Below are 26,867 nucleotides of genomic sequence, written 5' to 3'. Positions count from 1 at the left end.
CCGGTGCGCCAAAATCCGCACGCGCGCACCAAAATCCCAGGTCAATTCGACGCAAAATAGAAATCGTTGGGAAACCTGACGAAAATGCGACGGACCCTTAGTAAATGAGCCCCTTTGTGTTTGAAAGAAGACTCTGTAGAGCAATTACGTCTAGCTCTAAACATTTCTCCCACGGGGATACCTTTAATGGTATGAACAGGATGACAAGAAGAGCCATGTAAATTAGTCTTCCTGGCAGTATCTTTACGGTACGTGGAGTTATGGATACACTGAGACGCTGCATCTGAACTAAGATCTAAATCCAAAAATGTAACATGAGTGGGATGCCACTGATAAGTAAAAGCTAAATTGAAAGGATTACTGTTCAGATACGATACAAACTTCTATATGGACGCATCAGAGGAGGGAATTTGTTTTTTCAGTATTGTGTGAAATATGGGGACCACAGTACTTATTTTCGGATGAATAAAGCTGCACAACGATTTAAATGGATTTTGTGAGTGCCGATCAACTTCTTTTATTTTTTTTTTTGCCTCATTCAGGATTGGACAAAGTGTTAATGAGGGAGAGAGTCCAGGCAGGGTTGGGGGTAAGTGTGGAGAACAGGAGACCAAATGTTATATAGGGTCTGCACAGACCAGTCTTCAGATCAGAGTTTATCAGGCTGTAAAAACTCCAGGATGTCATAAAAAGCTGCCTGGACACTTCAATAATAATAATAATTATTATTATTTATATATATATAGCGTACACAGATTGAGCATCGCTTTACAGAGCTTCCAATTCGGTCCCTGACCCAATGGGGCTCACAATCTAATCAACCTACCAGTATGTTTTGGAATGTGGGAGGAAACCGGAGGACCCAGCAGAAACCCATGCAAACACGGAGAGAACATACAAAAGAGAATATACATGGCAAAAGATGCCAATTGTCTTATATTTCAAGAATTCTACACACTTAATATAAGTCCTTCCATGACAGCTTCCAAAACACAAGTGTGAGGGGGTTTGGCCAAAATGCATATGTGTTTCCCCGATCAGACTGACCCATAAAATAAATGGATGTGCCAATTGGACAGCACATTGATTCAACTTTGTATTTTGTCAGTTCCATCGCATTTAGAATTTTCTTCCAGTTATCTACTACTCATGGCAGAATATTAAATGGTGCCACAAGGAAGTACAATTTGCCCCATATGGCTCTGGAAAAAATGAAAATATGGAAAAAAAAAGATTTATTTTCGTGTCAGATCTATGAAAATGTTAAAGATCTATGAAGTAACAGTATACAATTATGTAATGAATGGAGACTTTTGTCTGATTGTAGCCTGATGTTTACTCATGTTGTATGCTAGTGACTATGTATAGCCGCAACTACGGTACTGGACGTCTTCACTATGGCTGCAGCAGAGCACAACAGCTGTTATTTCCTCGCTCTCTGACAGTGGAAACTATGAAGAAATGTACAACCAGCGCCCTCTCTCAGCTCATTGTTAGAATCATAACAAGCAGCAGCTGATACACGTGTCCCAGTGACTCTTGTTTACAATCAGTAACTCAGCCCGCTCGGCATTATGGGACATGTAGTCTACTATCATCATTAACATACATATGTGAGACGACAGATAAACTACACTACCCATAAACCGCGGCGTCCAGAAACTCAGATCAACATTGACAAAACATTCCTGAGCTAACCAATACGATTTCAAGACTCTAATTGATTGTCACGCACCTCGACCAATGGATGAACGTCTCCTCTCGCACGGAGATAGCCAATAGCTGACAGGCATAACTTTTCACCAATAAGAAGTGCATTTTGCATGACAGATTTCCAGTGCGGCCAATGGGAGTCCGAATTGATGTGTAACTCCTGCCCCCAAGGCATTTTTATGGGGGTAGCGATTAGGTAATGGCGACGGGTTTGGTAAGTAGATATAGAAAGTTTCTTGTGACAAGCGCTGTGAGTGACATGACGCGGAGCCGGGGCTGGGGGACTGCGCTGCCGGGGTGCAGGCTGGCGCTGGGGGTAGTGCGGGCTGACAGGCTGGATGGCAGGCGCTGAGCGCAGGGAGACGGAGGCTGTGACGTTCATTGTTTTTGTCGGTGTTGTTGCCTCAGTTTGGGAAAGTTCATTCATTTCCGGGCGGTGACAGAACCTGCTCCCTGTCTCAGCGCTATGGCCGGCGGTGCGAGCCGCGTCATGTCGGGCCAGTGTCTTCCCCTCACAGCTGTTATGACCGAGCGGCTCATTCATAACCGGAGCTGTGACCCGCCTGCCCCCGCTCTGCCTCACCTCACACTGTACACACACACAGATATCGCAGGATGTCGCTGGTATCACCGTTATGTCGTGGGATCCTCATCACATTTTATTTTTAATCTTTTTATCGTCTTGGAGGTGAATAAAGGGGTGCAACACTTTGGCCACAGGGGGCGCTGTCATCCCTGCTCCCTCTGTATTATTGTACTAAGCTCCGTACAAGTTCTATTTGTGGGGATTTTTCTATACTTAATATATATAATTAATGCCGCTTTTGGATATATAAAGTCCCTCTGTCGTGTATGACGCTGACGTAGCTGGTGACCGAGACTTGCGCTGATTCATACATTCTATGCTGTTTGGGTGGCGCAGAGTGCGCAGAATGAATGGGGGGAGCCTGTGCGCATGTGCGGCTAGATTATAAACAGGACGGTCACGTGACCCGCCCCTGCCCCCTTCCTTCTCTGTTGAGATTCTTGTTTCCTGCTCTTCATTTGTCTCTCCCTGCCTGGTGTAGGGTGACTCACAGCGCTGGCCATAGACCTGTTATTAGATGACACAACTGCACCACAGTAGTGGTAAAAGCTGGGTTATAGCAGTGCAGACATTGCTGGGGAGATGTATGACTACCACACACAGGGTAATCCTGAGAATAAAGCAGACCCTCTAAGCGCTGACATCTGAGTGGCCTCCTACTATCCTGTCACTGCGGCCTCTTCAGGATTTTGAGCATCCCCCTACATGTCCAGACATGTCATGAGGCAAATTGTAAATCACACCAAGCATATGCATTACCACATCCAATGAATGTTGTGGCCCTGGCTTATCTGTAATATGGATTTTGTTCTGTAAATCGCTCGCAATGAAAGAAAAGTATGTGGAAGCAGCCTTACAATCCGCACTACACACTAATCCAGCATCATCACACAGCACCAGCGCCCAGTCACTGAATAAGCTCTTGTGAATCTGTGTACTTATAACCAAGATTTTACACTTTGGCTCAAGTTTCTCAACTCTAATTGTGCAACATGTACTATAGAGAGTACATGTACTGGTAGTGATTTCACTATCTAAGCAGTGTGCTATTGGGATGTGGAGCGGCCTTGGCTCCCGCACCATGGCGTGGTTACTCCACACCCCAGTAGCCTCTTAATAAAATTTGCATATACATCAAATAAAAGATTTATTACATTCTGGGTCACTACATTTTTGGCTAAATAAAGCATAGGGCTACACTAGATTACAAGAACCTGCCACCGAACCCGTCATGGTAGGATTCCTTTAAAGGGAACCTGTCACCAGGGACCTCATTTTTCACTAAACACAGATTGTAAAAGCCCATGACACCTGCAGTGCACATCTGCCTCTCTGCCTTTTCTAAGCATTTGTATTACAATATAATTGTGTGTTATAACTTACTCTTGCATGCTGACAAAATCCTGGGGTAGTCACAGGGGCTGGACTTTGGTTTGGATACATTTCAAAAAACATGTGACTTGTCTGAGCTGCAGGCTGTCTCCATGTTTGTGCTCCTGTACAGCTTGTCCCTCCCCCACTGATGTCAGACTGACCAGGCTGTGACCTCTGAGAAGGAGCAGGAGGAGGAGCTAGACAGGAGCACAAAGGTGGGGGCCAAGCTCTGAGGGAGTAACACAGACAAGGCACATGTTGTTTTTTGAAATGCATCTAAACCAAAGTCCAGCCCCTGTGACTACCCCAGGATTTTGTCATGGAGCAAGAGTAAGTTATAGCACACAATTATATTGTAATACAAATGCATAGAAAAGGCAGATTTTCACTGCACATATAATGGGCATCTGCAACCTGTCTTTAGTAAAAATGAGGTCCCTGGTGATAGGTTCCCTTTAAAGAGAATCATATTGTGTTTGTAGGTGATCTAGAACTGGAGTTGGCCTGTGTTAAAGTTACAGACAAGAATTCAAAGCTTCATATGAAAATCATAACTTTTACTGCAACTTTAACAGTGGATATCTCCGGTTCTCTGTTGCTTTTGCCAGGCTTCTGAGTTTATAACGTTCTAATTTGGCTATTGTGATGACGTTCATACATGTGTTGTCTGCATGTGGTATGTGTAAATAGCTGTATGGCAGTCGTGAAGTGGCTAAAGAAGCAAGCCCCTTAATTAATCACTCCATGGAAAAGTTAATTTATTTGTCTCATATTTGCGTCTTCCATGTGGTCACAAGCAGCTTTTGGCTGTGTGACACCAGACTGGAGTAACTAAATACAAACTTGGATCACACATGTGAGTTATCACCATTCCTTTTGGGGCAACCTGTCTGCATCAATTGACCTAATAAATGACTGTTGGTCTGATGTCAGGTAGCTTAAAGAGAACCTGTCAGGCAAATTAACCCCCTAAACTAAATATATTTTCATAAACTGGCATTAGAAAGCGTTGCCCCTATCCCTTCATTGTCCCTCTACATGCCTGTAAACTTAAGCAATGAGGTCCTAAAGCTGTATGGAAATGACCTGTGAGATGTCCAATGAGTCATTAGCATATTCAAGCTGTCCAGCTTATTCATGAATGGGAGGCACAGCCACACCCCCAGTGCATGACTTACAGTCTGTATAATGGTGTGAGGCATAATGGTCTAATGGCTCCTCCATGTGCTTCCTGGTGCTGGCGGCCCCCGCAGCCTGTGAGATACTACAGCTCCAGGCAGTCGTGTTATAGCAGAACATGTCAGGTACTTGTGTAGCTGATGTCTATGCCCCTTACATGTGTATTAGGAGGGAGAGCAGGTAAAGCACAGACACTAGCAATGCTTTACTATACATTACACACAGACATGAGCAGGGAGAGGGGTAACAGGGGTGACATCACTGCCTTTACCATGTGACCAGCCTCATTTACATAATAAAGAAAAGATGATTTTAAAATGATTAATGCATGAAGTGACTAGATAAAGGCTGGGATGGGATCCTTGTGAGCTGCTCCAACAGGTAGAGGTGACAGGACTAGTGGCAGAGACCTGATGACAGGTGTCCTTCAGAGGGCATCTACCAGCAGGATGAAGGACTGTATGCAAATGAGCCTGACGGGCTCCATAGGTGTTAATAAAGCCTGTAGCCCCTCAGGCACAAGGACTTTCATCCTTGTGGTAGATGTCCTTTAACTCCTCCCAGAATTGTTGTGTCAATCATAAATCTAGTTGCTGAGAGTTTAGCACTAAAGTCAATGTCTCCCCACCTTAGAAATGTCTTCAGTGTTATTGGTGCCCTGCATCCTGAGACATAACTAACCAGCCCTCCAGATGTCTGGTGCATGATCACAGCAGAGGGGGCTATGCTGTGGTGAGGAGAACGTGACTTCTGTGCTAAATTCTCCACAATACAATTTTATGTTTTAGTTGTTTTCCTGGATGATGCCACTGCACCGGCGTATGATGGATATGATCTAGCAGTTCTTAGGCCAACTGCACAAATGAGTATTTTCTTTCAGAAATTCCATTGTATAATACAGTAGCCTTCAGGTCAAAGACATTTTTTCTAAAGCAATGTGGAAAATGCATTTTTTTTCTGTGAAAAAAAATAAAATGAGTGTATTCTTTTTCTACAGTGGAGACTATTATTTTTTTCTTAGGTGTGTATTTTAATGTAAAAGTCTTTGGGCCACACTAGAAATAAGGCATTTGGTTGAAGTACACATGGAAAGTCGGGTTGTGTGGGTTTCAGCATGACAGTCTGGATCGTGTGCAGTTAGCTTTAAAGGGATAGGGCCTGAATTGCTAATCTGTGGGGGCTCAGTGATGGGACCCCCACGTATCAATAGAATGGGGATGCAATGGGGTTGAATATACCTCTGTAGCATCACTGTGATGACTGGAGCAGTCAGTTGCGCATGGTCAGGCGGGCAGCAGTGCACGGCTCTCTGTCGGCTCCATAGAGATGAACAGAGTAACCCGCACACGTGCAACTAGATCCTCCGGCCATCTTGGTGGTACTACAGGGGTACATCGGACCCCTGTTCTTGTGATCTATGGGAGTCCCATCACCAAGACCCTACCGATCAGCAAGTTAGGCTGTGGATAGGGCCTAACTTGCTTTGTGGGAAAACCTCTTTAAATGGAGCCTTTCATCAGGTTTGTCTAAATCTATGTAGAAGTAGAATTCCCACTTTCATTTTAAACTTTTCTTTGCTCATTTTCACGAATTTGGAGATATTTTGCAGGCAAGTGTCATATTTTTCCTGAGACATGTCTAGTTTAAAGGCTGCAGTGGGATTGTCACTTCAGACGCCCCTATCTTCAACTTGTTTCTAGATATTCTAGAACTGAAGAGCACCGATTCATTCCAGTTCATTTACCAATAGGGGTGATTTTCTACTCCACTTGTACTGAGGGTATAGAAGGCCCTCACCTATTGTTCTATATGACTGTTTGCTACGGAATATTATGGCGCTTTATAAAGATTATTATTGGAGAAGGCCAATCCACATAAGTCTGTGGCAACACCTCTACATTTGTATTCTTTCACTGGTGTTATTTTTTTTTTTTTTCTTCTTTCTATATCTCCCATCTATCCTTTGAGGTGGTTATAACCTAAACATGCAGTACTAAATGTGAACCACTAGAGGTAGCTATAAGCTTTGAAATTTTAAGACCTATTCTGCATTGGTTTAGTGTGGTTTTAAACTCCTCTATATGTAGCTTGTGGCACCTGTAGGTGGAGGATTATTCACATATTCTTGTATTGGCTGTAACAGTAGATACTGCAACAAGGGGTTTATCAAGCAAAACTACAGCAAAGAAATGTCACAGAAAGCAGTCAGATTTTCTCTTACTGATGTAGAGAGAGCCGGTCACTTGATGAAGGTGCTATCCTTCAGAATATAAGAAAATATTCTTCTGATCAACAGAACATTTCACATGTGCTGGGTAAACGTGGATATTTATTATTTCTCATTGTAGCAACTGACATTCTACAGCAGCACTAAATAGTAATACATGGTGTGATTGTTATGGGATGCTGCAAATGTCCCCTTATGAATCACAAAAGCCTCTCCTCCACTTTACTGCCGCTGTGGATTTTATCCGAATGTGGGACACAGAGATAATGGCAATTGCCTCCAGGTGCACTTGATCCATCCAGAGAGGAGAGGGATGACAGACTAGAGAAACAAAGAGAACGATCCAGAACTCATGGAATGGCTTCTACGTTAAAATGTTCAATCCTTTATTTGTGTTAAACAGAAAATAACCTGCCCCTTTTATATAATAGAATTTGGAAGAGCTTTGGTACTCCTAGCATGATAAGAGACCACAAGCTTGTTGTCTCTTATGTAAACTATACATGCTGCTTTCTGTCAGTAATTTTTTCCTGCTAAGATCTCTGCTTGCTGTCATGTGTTCGGAGCTTTCCTTGTTTACTTGTGTGGAGAAATCTCTCCTGATTTGTGTTGACACGTGACAGCTCTGATGACTGTACTGGAGCTGTTATCCTCCTGTATCCACAAGCTCTGGATAGTTGTGGATTTACTGTAATCCGATTCCCAGTAGAAGTGTCCTGGAGTTGGTGGCATCACAATGTACAAATACTTCATCTAAAAATAGGTGTCCACGTTGTTATGGAGAAAAGCAATAGCTTGTAGTACGCCATGGGGTAAACATGACAACGGTCCATTGTGCTCAGCCATATGCTCGTCTTGGTGCTTGACTTAGACGGAAGCTATTGTTGTCATGATGTATTGGGGCTGATAACCACTTCAGGCTTGTCCTGAGATGGCTGGATACTCCACACAATGTCAAACACATTATGGAATGTCTTGTATGGCTGTGCACACACATATCAACCTTTCTTATTGCCTGGCTCAGTAGAGATGAATGAGTACTAGATGTTATCAAGGCTACTTGGACCAGCATCATTTTATTTATGCTTCTTGTCAATGTTTGGTTCTCCACTGGTGTGATGGTTTGTATGGGCATAGTTCTGTCACCACAGAAAACGCCCACACCCTGTGCCACTGTGGTCAGATCAAATAACCTAAAGATGACCAGTGGAGTGCAGCTTTCTTCTAAGTAAAAATTGTAATGCTTTTTTTGGTGCTAATTGAAGGTGTGATCACACGTACCGCTAGCACAGCTTTTGGAAACGCACTGTATAGGGACAGGCCTATGCCCATTTGTATTTGCCTTTCTGTGGAAACGCATGAGATCAGTGGCCAGAACCAGTGACCAGTTTCTTGCATTAAACATTGTTCACGATCGGAAACGTATATGCAGGTGGTATTGGGCTTTGCAGTAATTAACCTTTTAACCATAAAGTGAATAACAGTCTATTCTGACCATATGAATATTGGTCTGATCATTTTGCTTCTGGTGGTGAGCAAAACCCAGTGTTTTATTCAGTTTCTGGTAATGGCCACTAGAATTCACATTGCCACTCGTTGGTGTAAGGACTTGCTTTATTATGAATCAGTTCTTTACCAATTTAACGTTATGTTGTATGAACGAATAGAAGCTAGAACTGATATATTAGAAGACTTCAATAACAAATGGCAACCCCGGATTCTCTATTCTGGTTCTCTGATTTTTGACTAGTGTTACAAGTATCCTTTTTGATCAGACTATTCTGTCGTTCCTGGACTTTCTTGCCTGTTACTGGGCCATCTTTGATTCTTCCTCTCCGCCCCTATTTTTGTCTGTTTTGTCACCGTCGTCTTTGAAACTATCTATGGCATAGATTATATGCAGTGGGGTAAAATATATGCAGTTACTTTCCAAAAACACAGTACAGTATTCTATAAACATTGTTATTGCTGCTGATGTACAAATTGTGTAATGTACCAGACCCTTAATTCCTCAATTTCTGTGGTCTTTTTAGTTTAAGTGCTATAATATGGTGTGGGAAGTTAAGACAAAGGACATGCCCAATACAATACAGAAAGTCCAGTTGGTAATGGACAAAAGGCCTACAGCAATGAATGAGTCTCTGGAAGTGCTGGAGTGTGATGAACGTCTCCCATCTTCTCCAGGATACGAGTCCTCTGATGATCACATGGAACTTGGTATGAGTTTTGTTATTTATGCATTGGTTTGAGCTGGGTACTTGTTAGCTAAATGACCCATCTCATTGTAGTATCCATATAATGTATATTTATATAAAAAATATATGGATCTTTTATTATGTTAAAGGAAATCTACCACTGGTTTATAGTTGAATTCACCATTTATGCATGGCTAGCTCCCAGCAGGGGGAATAAAGCTATACTTTTATGCTGCTTTTTACACTGCTTCTGTAGTTTGGTTAAAAATTTACTTAAATCTTTAAGTAGAATGGCTCTGGTGAGTGTCGCCACAGTAGATGGTATGTAGCTAATGTTAGTATTTAGCTAATGTATGGACCTTCAACAGCGAGGGCCCTCAGGTCTCTTACAGCAGGGAGGGGGAGAGACCGGAGGGGCTCTGGTGACACCCATCTAGAGCACTTCCACTTGCTTGTATAACATACACATTCCTAGTTGAGTGCTTGCTTCTGGCATTTTATGAATAAATGACCATACTGGTCTTGTTGTTTATGGTGTTTGTAGCTAATGTATGTACTATCTACTCCCCATTGATGATTATGAACATCAACTTAGTTTTTTTTGTATAAATGTTGTTACTTTATTATTGCTAGGGAGATATTTGAGCAGACAGAGTGCCTAAATAAACAATTGAAGAGAGGTTAATATGAATGTATTTAAAGGAGCTTTATTCTGCTATTACACTTGATATGTAAGATGCAAAATTGTGTTTCAAGCTGTTCTTCAATGCCTTCTTTATAGATGACCTCCCAGAACTGCAGGCTGTTCAGACTGACTCCACTTCATCACCAGAAGTTTTCCACCTTGATGCAAATATATCACATCAGGAATATACAGTGCCTTCATGGAGTCAAAATACCTCAAATATGTCAGAAAGTGCCTTTTCCTGTGGAAGTGGGGTGAACTGGCTAACTGAGCTAGCCAACATTGCCACAAGTCCACAAAGCCCTTTAATGCAATGTTCATTTTATAATAGGTAAGACCTTTACTGTATTCTTCAGACAATTAGCCATACCTTACTATAAGATGCATTCAAGACTAGGCCACCAAAAAAAGGAAAAGTATATACTACGCCAATTAAAAAATTCTTTGGTGGTCACACGCACAACTCTGCTACATTGCTCCAAAGCACAAGCCGCAGCATCTTGCCCTGTATAACCACATGACCCAATGATGTCATCGGGTGCTTTAGCCTCTGTAGCAGGAAGGAAGGGCTGATCAATAAAGGTTGATGTAATGTTGGGAAGGGCAGGAAAAGAGCAGTGTAGAGGCTCTTCTTTCTCAGAGATCGGGTGAAGGGCTTTGTCAGGATGGTTTGGCAGTGAAGAATCCTCCTGTCTCAGGGTACATTCACACGCGGTATGTGCTGGAGGTGAGGAGGAGTTGACCCCTCCTCCTTCCATAGAAAACAGCGGCTCACAACCGCACACACGCCGAAAGATAGAGCATACTCTATCTTTTTGTGGTGTGCGGCCCGGATCGGTGCCACTCGGTGCCTGCCGTGCCGCTATTTCCGTCTGTGGGGACGCACATGCGAATGTGAATAAGCTCTTATAGTCTGAAAAACACAGTACTTTTTGCCATAGTAGAGAACTTGGGGTTTGGTTTAAAAAATTTTTTTTTACGTTTTCCTTATGTAATTTTTTGTTTTTGCTGTTTTTAATTTTAGATCATCACCTGTTCACATAATAGCTACCAGCAAAAGTTTACATTCCTATGCCCGCCCTCCACCTGCTCCCACAGAAAATGATTCGGATGTATCCAAAAATCATTGGAAAGAAGAGAGATCAGTGAGACATGAGCGTGTGAGTTTATGTTCATTGTTCAACTGTCTTGCCTCTTGAGGAATTTTGGGCTAATAAAAACTTCACACCTGTGATTTTCATACACTGGTAACATTTTTGTAAAATTATTTTATGTTACGATATGATATTATCAATCTCTTAATCTTTAAGCGTCCCCTTTTAAGTCAGCCGTACTTCACTGTATATCAATGACTTTAGTGAAGGATTATGCAGTCCAGCACACCATATCTCTTTAAAATCCACATACTTTATTTTGCCAATTTTTGCATAGGAATCTATAGGGCAGGCTACATGTTTCCAACAGATGTGTTCTTGAGTATCTGTTCTCAATGCCTTTTTAATCCCTTAACGCACCACAACATCGTTTTGTCATGGTGTGGTAAGGGGTGTATGAAGAGGACTTATCGGCTCTTTTTTACTTCAAAACCGTACAACTGAAAAAGCAATAACAGTTTGCTTCTGACATGTGAACAGACCCTAACTCTGTGGGGCACATTTACTTACCCAGCCGACGGAGTTTCCGAAATATGGAGCGTCCGGCGATCATGCACCCCGGGGCGATTCACAAAAATTGTGCGCCCGATTTTCTGCATCTGTCACTTCCCCGCTCAGGTCCGCCGGAGTTCACCATCTTCTTCCCGGTGTATGTTAGTGCATTGGTTGCAACAAATTTGGATATTAAATCCCGCGCTTAGTCCGAATCAGTCTGATCGTCCGCCCCCCCTCCCCCATTTCTGACACATGAAAGCCTGGACCGATGCGCCAAAATCCGACTATCCCCTTCTAAATAGCTGTCCCAGTGGTGCAATCCACATATTACACATATATCTCGATATTTACCATTCTACCTTTATAATTAACTTTATTGGTTCCACTCTCTCTTAAAAGTGGATAGAGTCATGGAGTCGTCATCACCTTTATCTGCACACAACTCTACTTTCTGCTCCCTCCTCACCCGTCCCTCATGCAAACATGATCTGACCCTGTGCTGCAAGAAAATCTTAGAGTTGCAAGAGCAGTGTTCAAATAATGACTTGATCAACTTTTAAAAGTGAGTGGGCCTAGTAATGTTAACGATAAAAGATTGGGAAATAGTATTGAGAGACTATGGGAACCTGTCAAAGGGAACAGTTATCAAAACCATCAAAATGAAGCATGATAAATGAACTCGGGACACTTGTATTTCCAGGCTGTGACTGGGGTAATCTTCTTATATTTGTTATCCATGGCCTCCTTGCTGTTAAAATATATGTGCCTTGGTGGCTACTCTAGCCCCTCTGGCTTTACAGACTGTTACACTTTTGCACCCTCCCCACTTATCTAAATGCTGAGGGAACAGGGTGCAGTCTCTAAACCCAGATCACAGAGGGGCTAGAGTAGCCCCCTAAGGCTCATTAGCATTATTTAAAGTTGATTTAAACTCTCATTCTCATTTGGAATTTTTTTCCTGCTTTTTTCCCAGTACATAGCATGGAATATTAAATACCGTCACTATTAAGTGCAATTTTGTTACGCGGAAAAAAAGCCCTCACACAGCTCTTTACATGGAAAATAAAAAAGTTGTAGAATTTTGAAGGTTGGGAGTAAAAAAAAATAAAAATGCAAAAACAAAAAAGGGCCTAAGCGTTAAGGGGTTAATCATTAGAGGACATGTATAAATCTGTCTACACCAGAAAACCTGATGCAGCAAAGAACTGTCTAGTTGTACTCTGCACTGCTCTATAGACACATGAATATGATGCTGGATGATTAATCTGGTGCAGTGTAGGGTTGGTGAGTTGTATTTTGCACCTCCTATTAGTTGGTCTAGTTTGCCGCACCACAACATTTGAATTTTTTGGCGCACAGTTTATTTTTTGTCCAGTCACGCCCAATGGTTACCAAGGATACACTGAACCTGAACACAATTTGATCAAACTTGCACAATTTTCACTGAGCAAAGTTGTACAAGTTTTAACATGGTTGGTTGACAAGACCCACTTGTTTGTGATTTGTCCCACTGGTTTTATTACAATATAAAATTCATATTAGATGTCGCTGTTACCTGGTTTAAGCTATTACTCTTATTGGACTTAGTGTTTGTACAGTATGCAGTTATTAATTTTTATTATGTTTATTGTACACATTATTTCAGGCAAACAGTGAGTCGGAATCTGGCATTTTCTGTATGTCATCATTTTCTGATGATGATGATTTAGGATGGTGTCATTCCTGGCCACATACCATTTGGCACTGTTTTCTAAAAGGTAAGTTATGACATACGAGAAGAAAAATAAAGAAAAAAATTCTGAAAATTTGTTTCATTTAACATCATGGTATTCAATTTTTTTGACAATCACACAGATTTTTTTTCAAGCACGATTTAGATGAATTGAACAGTAATACAAATGTTTTCAACTAATAACCAATACGTGCATATACCTGGAGTGTTTAGAAGAAATTCCCACAAGTTTTGAGGATGATCCTCATGTCACAGCTCATTATTATTATTGCCTGTTGAAGTGGCATGAATTGTGACTGTAGTTCCCATATAGGATGCCAGCGATGTCACATTAGTTGGACATGTATATCATCTTCTTATTCTAGATGAGAACTTAGACTAATAATTGCTTCAGGTTATATTTATTGGAATACAATTTCTGAAGACATACCGTAACAAAATGATCAAATTTTTTTTTTCCTGTAAGTAAACATGGGGAAAAAGTATTCTGCCCCTTAAAGGAAATCTACCATGTAAATCAAGCATGAATTAATCAATTCCCTCCATTGTGCATATTCACAGGCTGTTACACTGTTAAAGAGCACTCCCCTTCCCCCAAATTGTGTGCTGTAACTTCCTCTGCTGCATTTAGATTACATCATGCAGAGAAAAGGAGGAAGTGCTGGGGGAGCAGAGGGGTAGACCGTGTAATAGCAGGTGAAACAAGAGGGTGTCTGGTTACACCCCCCACCCAAGAGCCCTTCAGTAACATTAGAATAACTTTTTAAAGATTAAGCAATAACCACAATCGGTGTATGGATCTATGACTAAGAGTCCTTGGTTTATTATGGTTGATTTTGAAGTTAGATTTCCTTTTAATAACAAGAAATCTATGAAACCAAAACTGTTAGAAAACAAATTGCCTGCCTGGTTGCAACCTCTCTACACTAACTAGGATGTGGTAAACCAGTAAAAATTTGTACTGTAATGTACTTACTGACATCTCATGGATGAAATCTTTTTCTATGGGGGAATGCTTTACATGGTTTTTGGCATGCTGACAAAGGCTCTTGTGACGATCCCTGCTGAACAATGGAGACTGCAATCTGCCCCTGAGGTGCCAGGCAGGTTTTCTTGGTAATGACCCTAGAGCTGGACCAAATAAATGTGTCATGGGTGAAATGTTCCAATGTTCAATGACAAAGAGATAAATTGAAAAAGGACCCATGATGCATAGGAATGAATGGGGGGGGGGGCTGGTATAAAAGTATCACAACTGCTTTATTAGTTTAATGTAATATGCTGATGTAATACCATCACATTACAAGCATAATATGCAGGATCTGGGGCCTGTGTATTCTTGGGAACGTAGGACCTTTTATCCTGCATTCTGTATACTCTCTCCTTTGAACAGAGGAACCTTACCCACCCCCTCCCAAATAAATAAAAAACATGTATCTAAACAATGTTAGCAATCCAAAATGGTCACTGAAGCCTTTATTAAGCCTTGGAAGCTGAAACATAGTACTGAAATAAATTCACCTGTTTGGCAGTGCTGCCATTTTATTTATTTTTTTGTATTACAATGAGTTTTGCCACATTCTGACAGCCGTCGCCTTTCATTCAAATGTATAGGTTTCATTGCAGTTCTTTATCGGGTGCACAACCTGCTAATCACTAGCAGTAAATAAAGACTATACAGGCACCAAACCAGACACTTGTAACTCTAGTTTGGAGTCTATGGTATTAATTGTTTGGTCTTGGGACTTCATTATTAGTTGACTGCTATTTGATTCTTCTTCTGTAGAAGTTAATGGTTACAAGTGAGGCCATTGATGTTAAAGCGCAACACCTATTGTGTGTTTTTTTTTTTTTTTTTTTAATTTAATGGTTTATCACCATATTTTTCTTGTACACGCATAAAACAAGAACACAAGTAGCAAAACCATATACAGAATTGTACATTACAGTACAAAAGTACCCCATTCCTATCTATCCTCCACTGCAGACAGGTGGTGGTCTAGATAATTAGTCCTTTTTACGAAGACTAGTCTATATGACCATATGAATCGAACCTAGAATGCAAGGGCCGTGTTATAATACAATCTTATTGTAACCATCCTGACGTCCGCCCATAGAAAAGTTCATGATGATTTTTACCAAATTGTCATATCTGATTACCCCTTTAAAGTTGTAGCATTTTCAGTTCTGCTTTTCAATAATCTTTCTGAGCAGCAGTGAAGTGGGTGGAGACAAACCTCTTCCTGTATCTTCCCTGCAGTGGAATCAAATTTAGTCTGTCCACAGTTCCCATGATGCCTTGAGTTCTCTCATTAAGTGATTGGTGATTTCATCACATAGAGCAGCGGTGGCGAACCTATGGCACCCGTGCCAGAAAGGGCATGCATGGCCCTCACTGCTGGCACGCGCCACATCCTCCCAACCACTGCCAGGTGCGGACAGGCAATATGTCAGTGCCGACTGAATACTGGTCACTAAGCCAGCAGTTCTTTCTGTCCCTATGCAGGCAGCAGCACGGAGCCCGTCACAGGTCAGAGGTTGTGTGGGAGGAATCACTGACGCTGGATACTCACACAGCGTCTGCTTTATGGTTCCTTTCCACGTGCTGTCAGAACGATCTCTATCTCCTATGTCCTGTTTGGCCATATGTGTCACTCGACCCTACAATCTGCCCGGATCTTAGTCATTCAGTGTATATAGGACTGCTGTAATCTGAGCTCAGACAGTCCTGTGTAAAACGCTACCCTACTTGATTCATACTTGATTACACAGGACTATCTCCTTATGTGTAGGAAAAAACTCCAGTCCTATCTAGGAACATAAACAGTCTGACATTTATGGTAGGAAGAGGCAGCAGTCTTAAGTAACACTGTAAAATTTTACACAGCACTGTGATTCAGGGAACTACAACAGTCTTTAGTAAGTGTGCGGTCACAAATACCACCAGAGCTGCGTTTACAAACGCAGCACAAGGGCATGCGTATGCGTTTCTATGGAAATGCTTCTAGATCAGACGAAAGCCTGCTGCGTTTGTATATGCAGTGCTAGCAGTACTTGTTACCGCACTCTAAGGCTACGTGCACATGAACATGTGCATGTAGCAGTCTTTGCATTAATAGGACTGCTGCCTCTTCCTCAATGTAAGGGAGTCACACGTATGAAACAAGTATAGGAGTTTTGAAATGCAAATAAAACGCAATGGGAGGGAAGCTACCTCTGATTGGGAATGTATCATTTTATTGATTCTAAACTAAACCCGTCAGTTTTCAGGTTGAATTGCTGTACTGGCACTTTGCGATAAGTAATTAGGTTTTGGGTTGCAGTTTGGGCACTCTGTCTCTAAAAGGTTCGCCATCACTGACATAGAGGCACAGGAACCATGTATTAAGTAGTATAATACAGTAGTTACAAATGTATAGTGTGTACTGTGTGAGCACTGAGGGTTGACAGCCCCATTCTGTGCAGGGAGAGCAGAAGATGGGAGAAGGGGCAGAGGAGTGTAACGCTGATGTGGTGCAAAGAGAGACTGAGGAAGTTCTGTAGAATCAGTCTGGGAAGGAGGGACTGATTGGGAACAGGGGAGATCTTGTACCTCACTATTCTGTGTAGAAGACTTCTGCATCTACAGAGAAGCACACACGTAACTCTCCTGTTAAATAGGTTCAATTGATATGGAGTTTGTTGATGCATGTTTTGTTTTTGGGTGTTTTTTTTTTTTTTTTTTCTCACTAAGAAGTTTTAAAACAATAGTTGTTGACGTAAAATGCAAGAAATGTGCTTCAGAGGGAAAGATGTAAGAATTTTACAATATGTGTCCTTTTAATGCAGCTATGAATATAATATGCAAATTTACTATGAAAATTAAGGTATCTGAATGTGACTGATCACAGCTTATGAGGTAGAATATTATATACAAAAAAAGTATTGGACACAAAACAGTATAAACCATTAGAGATCAGTCAGATGTCGCCATTCATGTGCTGTTTCTGTGGTGGTCTGTAGGTAGCGTGATCTGCTGTCAGTGTAGTAATTGTAAAACTGTGCTCCTACCATCAGATGCCAATTAGACTAATCAGACTATAATGGCAGATTTACCAAGTGTAATTATGTGTGGAGATGCACTAGACAATCAAGTAATCACTATCAAGTACATGCACCGCTTGATTGCACCATCTCTGCCTCCATTTTACTTCCATTACCAGCAAGGGGTCATGATGAATGGAAATGGCATAACCAGAATATCTCCATGTCTCCCTATCTCTATATTTAGCCTGCAGTTTAATTCCTCCCTCCTGACAATTTCTTCCTCCCTCTTGAATCCTGTTCAGGGACACGTCTGTGTTTTCATAAAGGGCGCAAGAAAGTGTGGCAGGACGTGGAAGACTTTTCCAAAGGGGTGCGCTGTAGACCTGAACATGATGCCAGCTTTGGCTCCCAGAAGGTACATATTGAGCTGTTGTATTTGTTCATACTGCCCAGTGTCTACTGAATGTAAAAATCCAGTCATTTTATATGACTGTCCTATTTTATACCTAGTCAGTCTTTATCAGAAAGTTGTTTGTTTTTTTTTTTTTATAAAAACTGTAGTCATTATTTTCATTTTGGATTTCATGTTCCTAAACTGCTTGTGCATAAGAGATAATATCCTCACTTTGTACCAGGCATTAGTGATTATTGATACCAGAAGAGCACAAGGAAAACCTGTGATGTGAACTATATATAGTTATATTCAGGTTGTATGTGCAGAACAGAGATGATTAGGGTTTTCCTGAGGTTTTCTGTTATGACAGTGCCTGGTACTACATCACTTGCTTGTTTCATGTGTTATTTTGTACAACTTTTAGGGTTATGGATCAGATGGCTTGAAATTGATTTCTCATGAAGAAAGTGTTTCTTGTGGTGAATCTGTTCTGCAACTGACTTTTGACCCTGGTACACAGGAAGGCTTACTTACAGTAGAGTGCAAACTGGATCACCCCTTCTATGTAAAAAATAAAGGTAAGACACTGATGCTTCACACACAGAACATTTATTCTCTAAATCTGCTGGTTTTCCAACACTCAAAACATTACAGGCAGTCCCCGGGTTACGTATAAGATGGGTTCTGTAGGTTTGTTCTTAAGTTGAGTTTGTATGTAAGTTGGAACTGTATATTTTATAATTTAAAATCCAATTATCACAGAGACCAAAACAATTTTTGGCGTTACAAAGTTTTGGGTTGTCATAAGAACCAGGATTAACAATAAATCTTAATTGCAGACACCTTTCATAACTCTTACGTCTGATCATTGTAACCTGGGACAAAAGTACAGTAAATTATCAAAATCCAGAGGTCCGTTTGTAACTAAGGGTCGTCTTTACTCACTTTTTCCATTAATTCATGGGAAATTTACAAATACGTTTTCCAGGAGGGTATATTTCCCAGTATGCCCTAGCGGAGCATCAATGGCTATAAGTCTCCATACGCCTGTAATACAGCCTTCATTGGCCAAGTCTCCATAAAGAGTACTCTTACTTTTCGACTCATTGGTGTCTAATTTATTGGAATTATTAGTGACGGAGTACTTAATTCTGTTTATTCATTATGGATTTATTTCTATATTATATTAGCTATTTATTATAATGCACTCGGGGAGAATTTTATTAGGCCGCTCTTTGGGTTCATGTAGAGCCCAGCAGGATGAAAAGCAGAACGATTTTAGCCGAGACAGCGTCTGTGTGACCCAAAATGGTCTGATTCCACTTCAGTCAGAGTACTGAGTAAAGAAATCATACATTAACAGTGGGGTAGTGGGACCCAATAAGATTTTGGGGTAAGTGACCCAGTCATGATTTTACTGTTCACATTTCTTTCCAGAGATTTAATGTAAGTTGTGTTATTTTCAGGCTGGTCATCATTTTACCCAAGTCTAACAGTGGTTCAGCATGGCATTCCCTGCTATGAGATGCACATTGGTGATATATGTCTACCTCCAGGACATCCTGATGCCATAAATTTTGATGATTCTGGTGTTTTTGATACATTTAAAAGGTAGTTGTCATAAATTATGTGTTTTGTTAATTTAATTTAAATGATTCTGTTCAATAATACTTTAAGTGGTATTCCCACAAAGATCTTAAATATACGTAGGATAACAGAATAACACATTCTCTAATTCACTGTTATTAACAAAAATACAGCATATTCACAGATATAATTCCAACCTGTCTCTCTCAGTCCTGCTCTACACAATTTTGGTTGGCCACGGATACTACCGTAAATCTTCTGACTATGGTTGGATTCTTCTCATGAATAGCTTCTTTTGCAGTGCGCTCTGCCTAAGCCCCTCCCCCTGCATTACAAGATCGGCTCAGACATAGGCACTTCCTGCCAGCAGGCAGCAGTGCTTTTTATCCGGAAAGGAAGGTATATAGCAGAGCTGACAGTGTGTGTTATAATACAATGTTCAGAAGCCAGATGAAAGTGTATATAAACACGAACCATCACTGAGTGATAGGAGCTACAACCGCAATAAAACTGAGGAAAGTTGTAAAGTAAAGGGTTAAAAATGATCTTTATTGTATTAACATTGCTAGGGGATTACACTTAAAGAACTTTCTTTCATGGGAAAACCCCTTTAAGAGACAACAATTATATATTTATTTTTGTAACATTTTACCTTTGTTTTATTTTCAGTTATGATTTCACGCCATTGGATTCCTCTGCTGTGTATGTGTTAAGCAGTATGGCACGTCAGCGTCGGGCTTCTTTATCCAACGGTGGCGCAAGCAGCCCAGATTGTGAGAAATCTGAATTCAGCAAGGACTGTGCAGCTCCACAAACTTCTTATACTTCATTATGTAAAACAGGCAGGAGTCACAGCTCAGGGACTGCAAACTCAACTGTGATGGCCACATCTCCTAACAAGTGCAAAAGACCAATGAACGCCTTCATGCTTTTTGCCAAAAAATATAGAGTTGAATACACACAGATGTATCCAGGAAAAGATAACCGGTAATTTTCTCTTTATACCTCTTCAGGACATGGCTCCATGTTTTCTACTAAAATATTTGATCAATGTAATGAAAAATTGCATCAGTGGTTCCTCCTTTACCTATGCAGAAAGTTTAGTAAGCCATGCTCACATTCAGCGCGCACCCAAGGAAGGCTCCTGATGTACACTATGTCCATAGAAGTCAATAGTTTCCTTTTGACCTCAGTCTGGTCAGTAACTATCATTGTACAGCAAGGAACATAGAATGAAAAAGTTGTATATGCAGGGTTTGTGTCCCTGGCCTCTACTAAACCTAACCCATACATGGGCCTAGAAATACTCAGTGTATGGACAGCGCATGCTGTGGGATATATTGTAGACATATGTCAGGAATCCTCCCAACGCCTACTTACACCAGAGCAGAATGTATTCTAGCAAGTGGATGGGGAATGGGAGAAGTGGCACATCGGTAAAGGTTGGATGATTTCACCCCATGCTTAAACTATGGGCACATAGCTCCTATTCTGACTCTATTAGAATGATTTTCCATGTGAAATCCCAATCATCACGTATTAGAGAAACTGAGAGCTCACTTTCATCTACAGTAAAATGAAAGCTGCGCTGTTTGGTCACTATGAAGCTGGACCATTGTTTTACCCTGTTAAACAATATACAGAAATGATGTACTGTATGTAGAAGGACCACTAAATTAAAGTTTTCTCCTATAAAACAATTTTTGCATGTGGCATATTGTGCTTGGTGCCCCAGTGTGAAAATGCCTTCTATCTATATTTTTATGTAGCAGAAGAGATGAAGGGGACTCTTCTATACTTGGGTTCCTTTTAAGCCTCTACAAAATGGCTGAATAGCTGGTGTTTCCTGTCACCACATTTTCACAAACAGAGATAGTAGCAGCTTCCTAATGAGCCCTAGTAACTGATGTCCTTCTTCTAGCTAAAAATGTTTCCCTTACATCCACATAAATCCATTTTATATTATGTTCCCTGGCATCAGAGGCAACATGTCATGCTTAGCCTGCCCCTCCCATCTAATCCTCCCCATGTCTTCTACCTTACTATTCAGCACTTCATGTCTTGTGACCAGTGTGATGTCCTCTAAGATCCTTTAACCTTTACATTTGCAAAATGTAACCCATGTATGTATCTGATGACATTAACATTAAAACACATGAGCCTCTGGTAGGGGCCCTCCCCACAATCTTTTTTCAATAAAGTAAATGTTGCTAGTAATATACCATATATACTCTAGTATAAGCCTAGTTTTTCAGCACAAAAAAATGTGCTGAAAACCCAAACTCAGCTAAAAGTCGAGTAAAAAATTATATACTGGGGGATATAGGCTGGCAGGCTATGTACTAGGGGGATATATAGGCTGGCAGGCTATGTACTAGGGGGATATATAGGCTGGCAGGCTATGTACTAGGGGGATATATAGGCTGGCAGGCTATGTACTAGGGGGATATATAGGCTGGCAGGCTATGTACTAGGGGGATATATAGGCTGGCAGGCTATGTACTAGGGGGATATATAGGCTGGCAGGCTATGTACTAGGGGGATATATAGGCTGGCAGGCTATGTAAATGGGGAGGCTGTGACCAATGCATTTCCCACCCTCTGCTTATACTCGAGTCAATAGGTTTTTGTGGTAAAATTAGGGGCCTCTGCTTATACTTGGGTCGGCTTATACTCAAGCATATACAGTGCCAGCCTCAGTAACTCATATAAAGTATACACAGTAACACATGGCTATACAGCACCACCCCCAGTAAGATATATACATACACTTCATCTACGTGTGTGTATATCTGTCACCAACCCCCAGAAATAACTGCATAAACATGTGTATATATACACTGTTACCCACTTTCTGGAATACTTGGATTAATACACAGCCCCCGGTAAAATAATAAAGTTTATACTCGCCTGATGCACGCCAACATCATCTTCTCTTAGGATGTCAGTGTCCTGGCGCAGGTTGTGATGTCATTGCACCACCAGTGCTCTATGGTAGAGCAGTGAACGTATCCCTCACTCGGCCATATATATAAGTCTACCGGCTAGTGCCTGAAGGGGGGGGGGGGGGTGAGCTCGAACCAAAACATATAGTGGCTGATTTGGGGTGGCCATGTGTCTGCCAGAATCGCCCACACTTGGTGGGGGTCCATTTAGGAGAAAGTGGTCTGGTCACATGAATGTAATACAGGGCACCGTGCAAAAAAATGTACATAATATTTCATATAAGAAAATAGAGCTTTATATGTCTGTAGTTGAATATTGACAGACGTCTCTAAGTACAAGGAGGCAGAGCAGTGATTTGAAGAGACGCAGAGCTGTCAGTCAGAATAATGGGGCGTGGCTCACTCCCAGCCTGAGAGATAAGAGTCTCAGATACCAGACATGAGTCACAAAAGCTAATTTGCTTATCAGAGAAAACATCTATAATTAAGGTACAGACTGGCAGCTTATTTTAGGTGATACATTCTGGTGACAGGTCTTTAATGTTGCAGCCTTTTCATTATTTACAACTGGTCACTTAGTTGTAGCTATTCTGGACGTTGGCTTTGTTCTGGCTTATCTTCAATGGGAAAATATTGCAATGCTGAAGCCAGAATTGTAGGGACTGATGTCAGCAATGAAGAGACCACAGTGCTCACCCAAGCATCCTATAGTGATGCAAGGTACTTCAGAATGGTGCAAGCGATCTGATAAATCTCCCCCATTTATTTAAATCTCCCCCAATGTTGAGCAAAAGTCAAGAGTGCCCAATAAATATAGTTGTGACCACATAGTGACAGGCTTACATATGCATTGGGGGACATTTACTTAAAGTGTCGGTGTCTGCATTGGCTTTGTTACCGACCTGCTCTGGGAAAGAAGATACACATGTAATATTGTGGAGCTGTGCAGAGACATTTCTGGCGCCGAGACCATTTTCTGTCCCTGGGACCAAAATCTGTCCCGAGCACCAGAAATGTGTCCAACAGTCGGAGAACAGGCAACAGTGTTTAGTCTACTTTCTGCCAGTTTACAGGGCCCAAAAATGGCTGTGACACATATTAATTGTGTCGGAGTTTCCACTCCAAAGACACGCCCCTTGTCGGAACCGGTGGAAAAAGTAATTTTTTTTCTGGTGCCGCCAGCCAATAAATAGGTCAGAGAGCAGAACATGCGGTGAGCGCCACAAAACTGGTAGAAACGCCATAGTAAATGTCCCCCAGTGTGTTTAGCTGCTGCACTTCCTTGTGGTAGCTATACATAGTACTTCATAACTAACATGTGCTAGACGGATGATGGAGAGGACATATGAGCGGTGCTAAACCGTATGCAGTGTGGTAGAATAAATGTGTTACAAAGATTGGTTCACTGTGCTGACCTTCAAGTCACAGCATCCTGGGGAACTGGGTTAGTATAGAAAGGGTCAATTGCTTTAGGTTAAATAGTTCATGTCAGATAAATGTATCTGCACTTGCTGAAGAGGTCACATGATTGAGCTAAATTAATGACTAATTCCATGAAAGTCTCCAATGTGCACGTCATTTCAGCAGCATATGTGCTGGAGGCTTCAGATATACATGTGGAAGGTTTACATTTTACATCCATTATTGACCACAGAAGAAAAGCAAATGCCTATATACCATAAAACTTGTCTTGCCAGTGGATTGTGACATTTCGGCTTTTATTCACTGCACCCATCATTATAGCTTATATTACTGTGGAGAGATTATGGTAGAACCGATTGAGAAGCAATCATTTGATTGGATAGAAAGCTATAAGAGAACTGTATACAATTATTTTTCTATACAAAATTTACATCACACTATGGCGCAAAGGAACGTTGTCCTGACTTTCTTTCTCTTCCAGAGCCATAAGTGTGATACTTGGAGACCGATGGAAAAAGATGAAGAATGAGGAAAGGCGAATATACACAATAGAAGCAAAAGCCCTGGCTGAAGAACAAAAACGTTTAAATCCCGACTGTTGGAAGAGAAAAAGAACAAATTCAGTATGTATATGCTCTTCCTCTAGGATATGAAGCGCATTTTTACTTGCGTTGCTTTGTAGATGAATATTGTCACAGATATTTGAAGACCAAATTATAAAACATAAATGGTAGGGGTGTACAAATATAAATTATCTATTCGTGACCGCGGGACATGGCGTCTGAATGTCCAGGTCAATTTTTGCAGTTCTGCTCTTATTTAAATATTGATGTAGAACCGCTTTACATATCATAACAGTTTTAACTTTTTCATGACATGTGAGACTTGAACTTGATAGAATCAGCAGACAAATAACTAAATTTGTTGAAAAAAAGGCTTTCATGTCATTTTTCCTATTGTTAAGGAGGTTGCACTGGTTTCGGACGCCATCTTGACTACTGTCCGCCATCTTAGATACAGCGGCCATGTTCCCTGACCACTGTCCAGTTAATGTCTTGATTCAAACTTCATTTTATGTAACCTGTTTGCTTGCCTGTCAGCTAATACCCTTTGACATTTAATGAGAAGCCAGTCTGTCCTTGATGCTGCATGATATTAGGATTCTGGAGCCCACCCAGGGTCGCCAAATACTGATAGGGATTTTTTATGCAGGGCCCCAACAGCCCTCTTGACTTTTGTAAGGTGAGTCCTAATTAACCCATGGTTGTCCTGGTACCAGGAACTTTAACACAAACTAAGACACGTCAGTCTCTTAGTCAAGATTTTCTCCCGTTTAATAATCAAAATGCATAATATATTACAGACAGAAGTCATCAAAGGGGCGTGAATAGTATACTCCAAAACTATTGGTCATCAGCACATTCTGGGAAAACAGTTAATTAATTGTGCTCAGTTCTTAGAGACCTTGTACACAGATATTGTTTATACTAATTTCCTCTGCCAGGAGGAGATAAGTGGCTCCAGAATCCTAATATAATGCAGCATCAAGGACAGACTGGCTTCTCATTAAATGTCAAAGGGTATTAGCTGACAGGCCAGCAAACAGGTTACATAAAATGAAGTTTGAATCCTGACATTAACTTGACAGTGGTCAGGGAACATGGCCGCTGTATCTAAGATGGCGGACAGTAGTCAAGATGGCGTCCGAAACCAGTGCGACCTCCTTAACACTATAAATAATTTGTTTTAATAAGTGGTAGACTTGTATAAAACTTAACCACAATATGTTATAAATATGTTCAGTGTCAATTCATCACCATTTTCCAGCTTTAGAGGAAGAGGTACTTTTTGCAGTGTCTTCTGCAGCTGGCTCTCTTAAAACCGTCATATCTCCTGAATCTGCACCTACAAATACATGTAGTAATGTTACTCCTTAGTATATGGTTCAAGATGGTGCTCAAGTTCGGGAACCAACCCTAATCGTATTTAATAAGAAAGTACTTGGCACTCATTTAAGAAAATTATAATTAAGTTTCGCCAAAACATTAATTCTGGATTGCATACTGAAAGTCCAAATACAGAAATGCAACTCTGGTGCCCTCTTCAAGAGAAGGGAATCTTCCCTTCAATATAATACCAGGATTGTGTTTCTATGTGAAACAGAACTGGAGATATAAGACTGAAAGCTATAAAAACTTGAAAAAAAAGTTTTTTTTAAGATCCTAATTAGGGGTGATTAATTCTGGAATTCTGATTTTTCAGGGCTCACAGCAACATTAAATATGAATGGAGTGGGATACCGTGTCGGAACATGCTGTTCAGCTGGATGGAAGAAGAAAGTCTGATATCACAATGATGTGAATGTGCGACCAGACTGTACTAACAGCAATGCTGCAGAAATCATCTGACATGACTGAAGGTTTTCTTGTTTTAAATATAGCATTATGTATGCAGAAATATCAATATTTTAAACCAAATCGCCTTATTTTGGAAAATTATATATCAGGTAATATAGGCTTGAAAAATCGATATCCTGTGGTGCTACAATGAGGTGTGTATCTGCGTATTTTTAAAAGAACCAGGTTAATAAAAAAATGGGAATTTATAGAACGTATAACTGCTGTTTATCGACCCTACTGCTTATTAATATGTATTGCACAAATGTAATTATCTTTACGTTAGAATGTGTATTTTTCTGACGTGATATTTTAATGCAAAGTGCATGAGCACTAACTGACTATTCATTGCCACTGAGCTACATTTATATTTTGGCAAGTGGATCATTAGCTTCCTTATAGACTGAGGGGCCAGCAATTTCCTACAGCCCTCTCCAAATGCCAAGGTGTTAAAGCAGAAAATTTAGTAGTTTAGGTCGCTACAGAATCTACAGATAGATTTTTATTTTGCTATGAAAAAATGTCATATAAGATGGGGGGGTTGACTTTGCACTTAACTCTGGTGCAACACTTGCACTTTACTTTTTCTTGTGTCTGTCGGAGTAAGCAGATGCATTTATTGTTTTGTGTTGCGGAAATGATGGCTCCTGAATCACAGCTGTAATACAGTTTGTAAGCATCATATTGCCCCTGTAATTTTTGCACACTATATTCTTGTATATTTCAAATAAATGTTGTTGAAATGTTCGTGGCTACA

At 40.9% G+C, this 26,867-nt stretch overlaps 1 protein-coding gene across 1 annotated transcript; it reads left to right on the top strand.

Annotated features, from left to right (window-relative positions):
- Positions 1-1,793: 1,793 nt before the first annotated feature.
- On the top strand, positions 1,794-26,857 carry HBP1 (HMG-box transcription factor 1). The gene is made up of 11 exons (XM_072147162.1): positions 1,794-1,927; positions 9,113-9,296; positions 10,056-10,290; positions 10,984-11,119; positions 13,254-13,365; positions 17,669-17,781; positions 18,185-18,338; positions 19,227-19,371; positions 20,017-20,334; positions 24,196-24,337; positions 25,977-26,857. Exons 1-11 carry the CDS (start codon positions 1,913-1,915, stop codon positions 25,992-25,994), a joined length of 1,572 nt encoding a protein of 523 aa, XP_072003263.1. The 5' UTR covers positions 1,794-1,912; the 3' UTR covers positions 25,995-26,857.
- The last annotated feature ends 10 nt before the right edge of the window (positions 26,858-26,867 follow it).

The sequence above is a fragment of the Engystomops pustulosus genome, chromosome 4 (genome assembly GCF_040894005.1).
Source record: "Engystomops pustulosus chromosome 4, aEngPut4.maternal, whole genome shotgun sequence".
NCBI lineage: Eukaryota > Metazoa > Chordata > Amphibia > Anura > Leptodactylidae > Engystomops > Engystomops pustulosus.
This window is presented reverse-complemented; position numbering and strand designations above follow the sequence as displayed.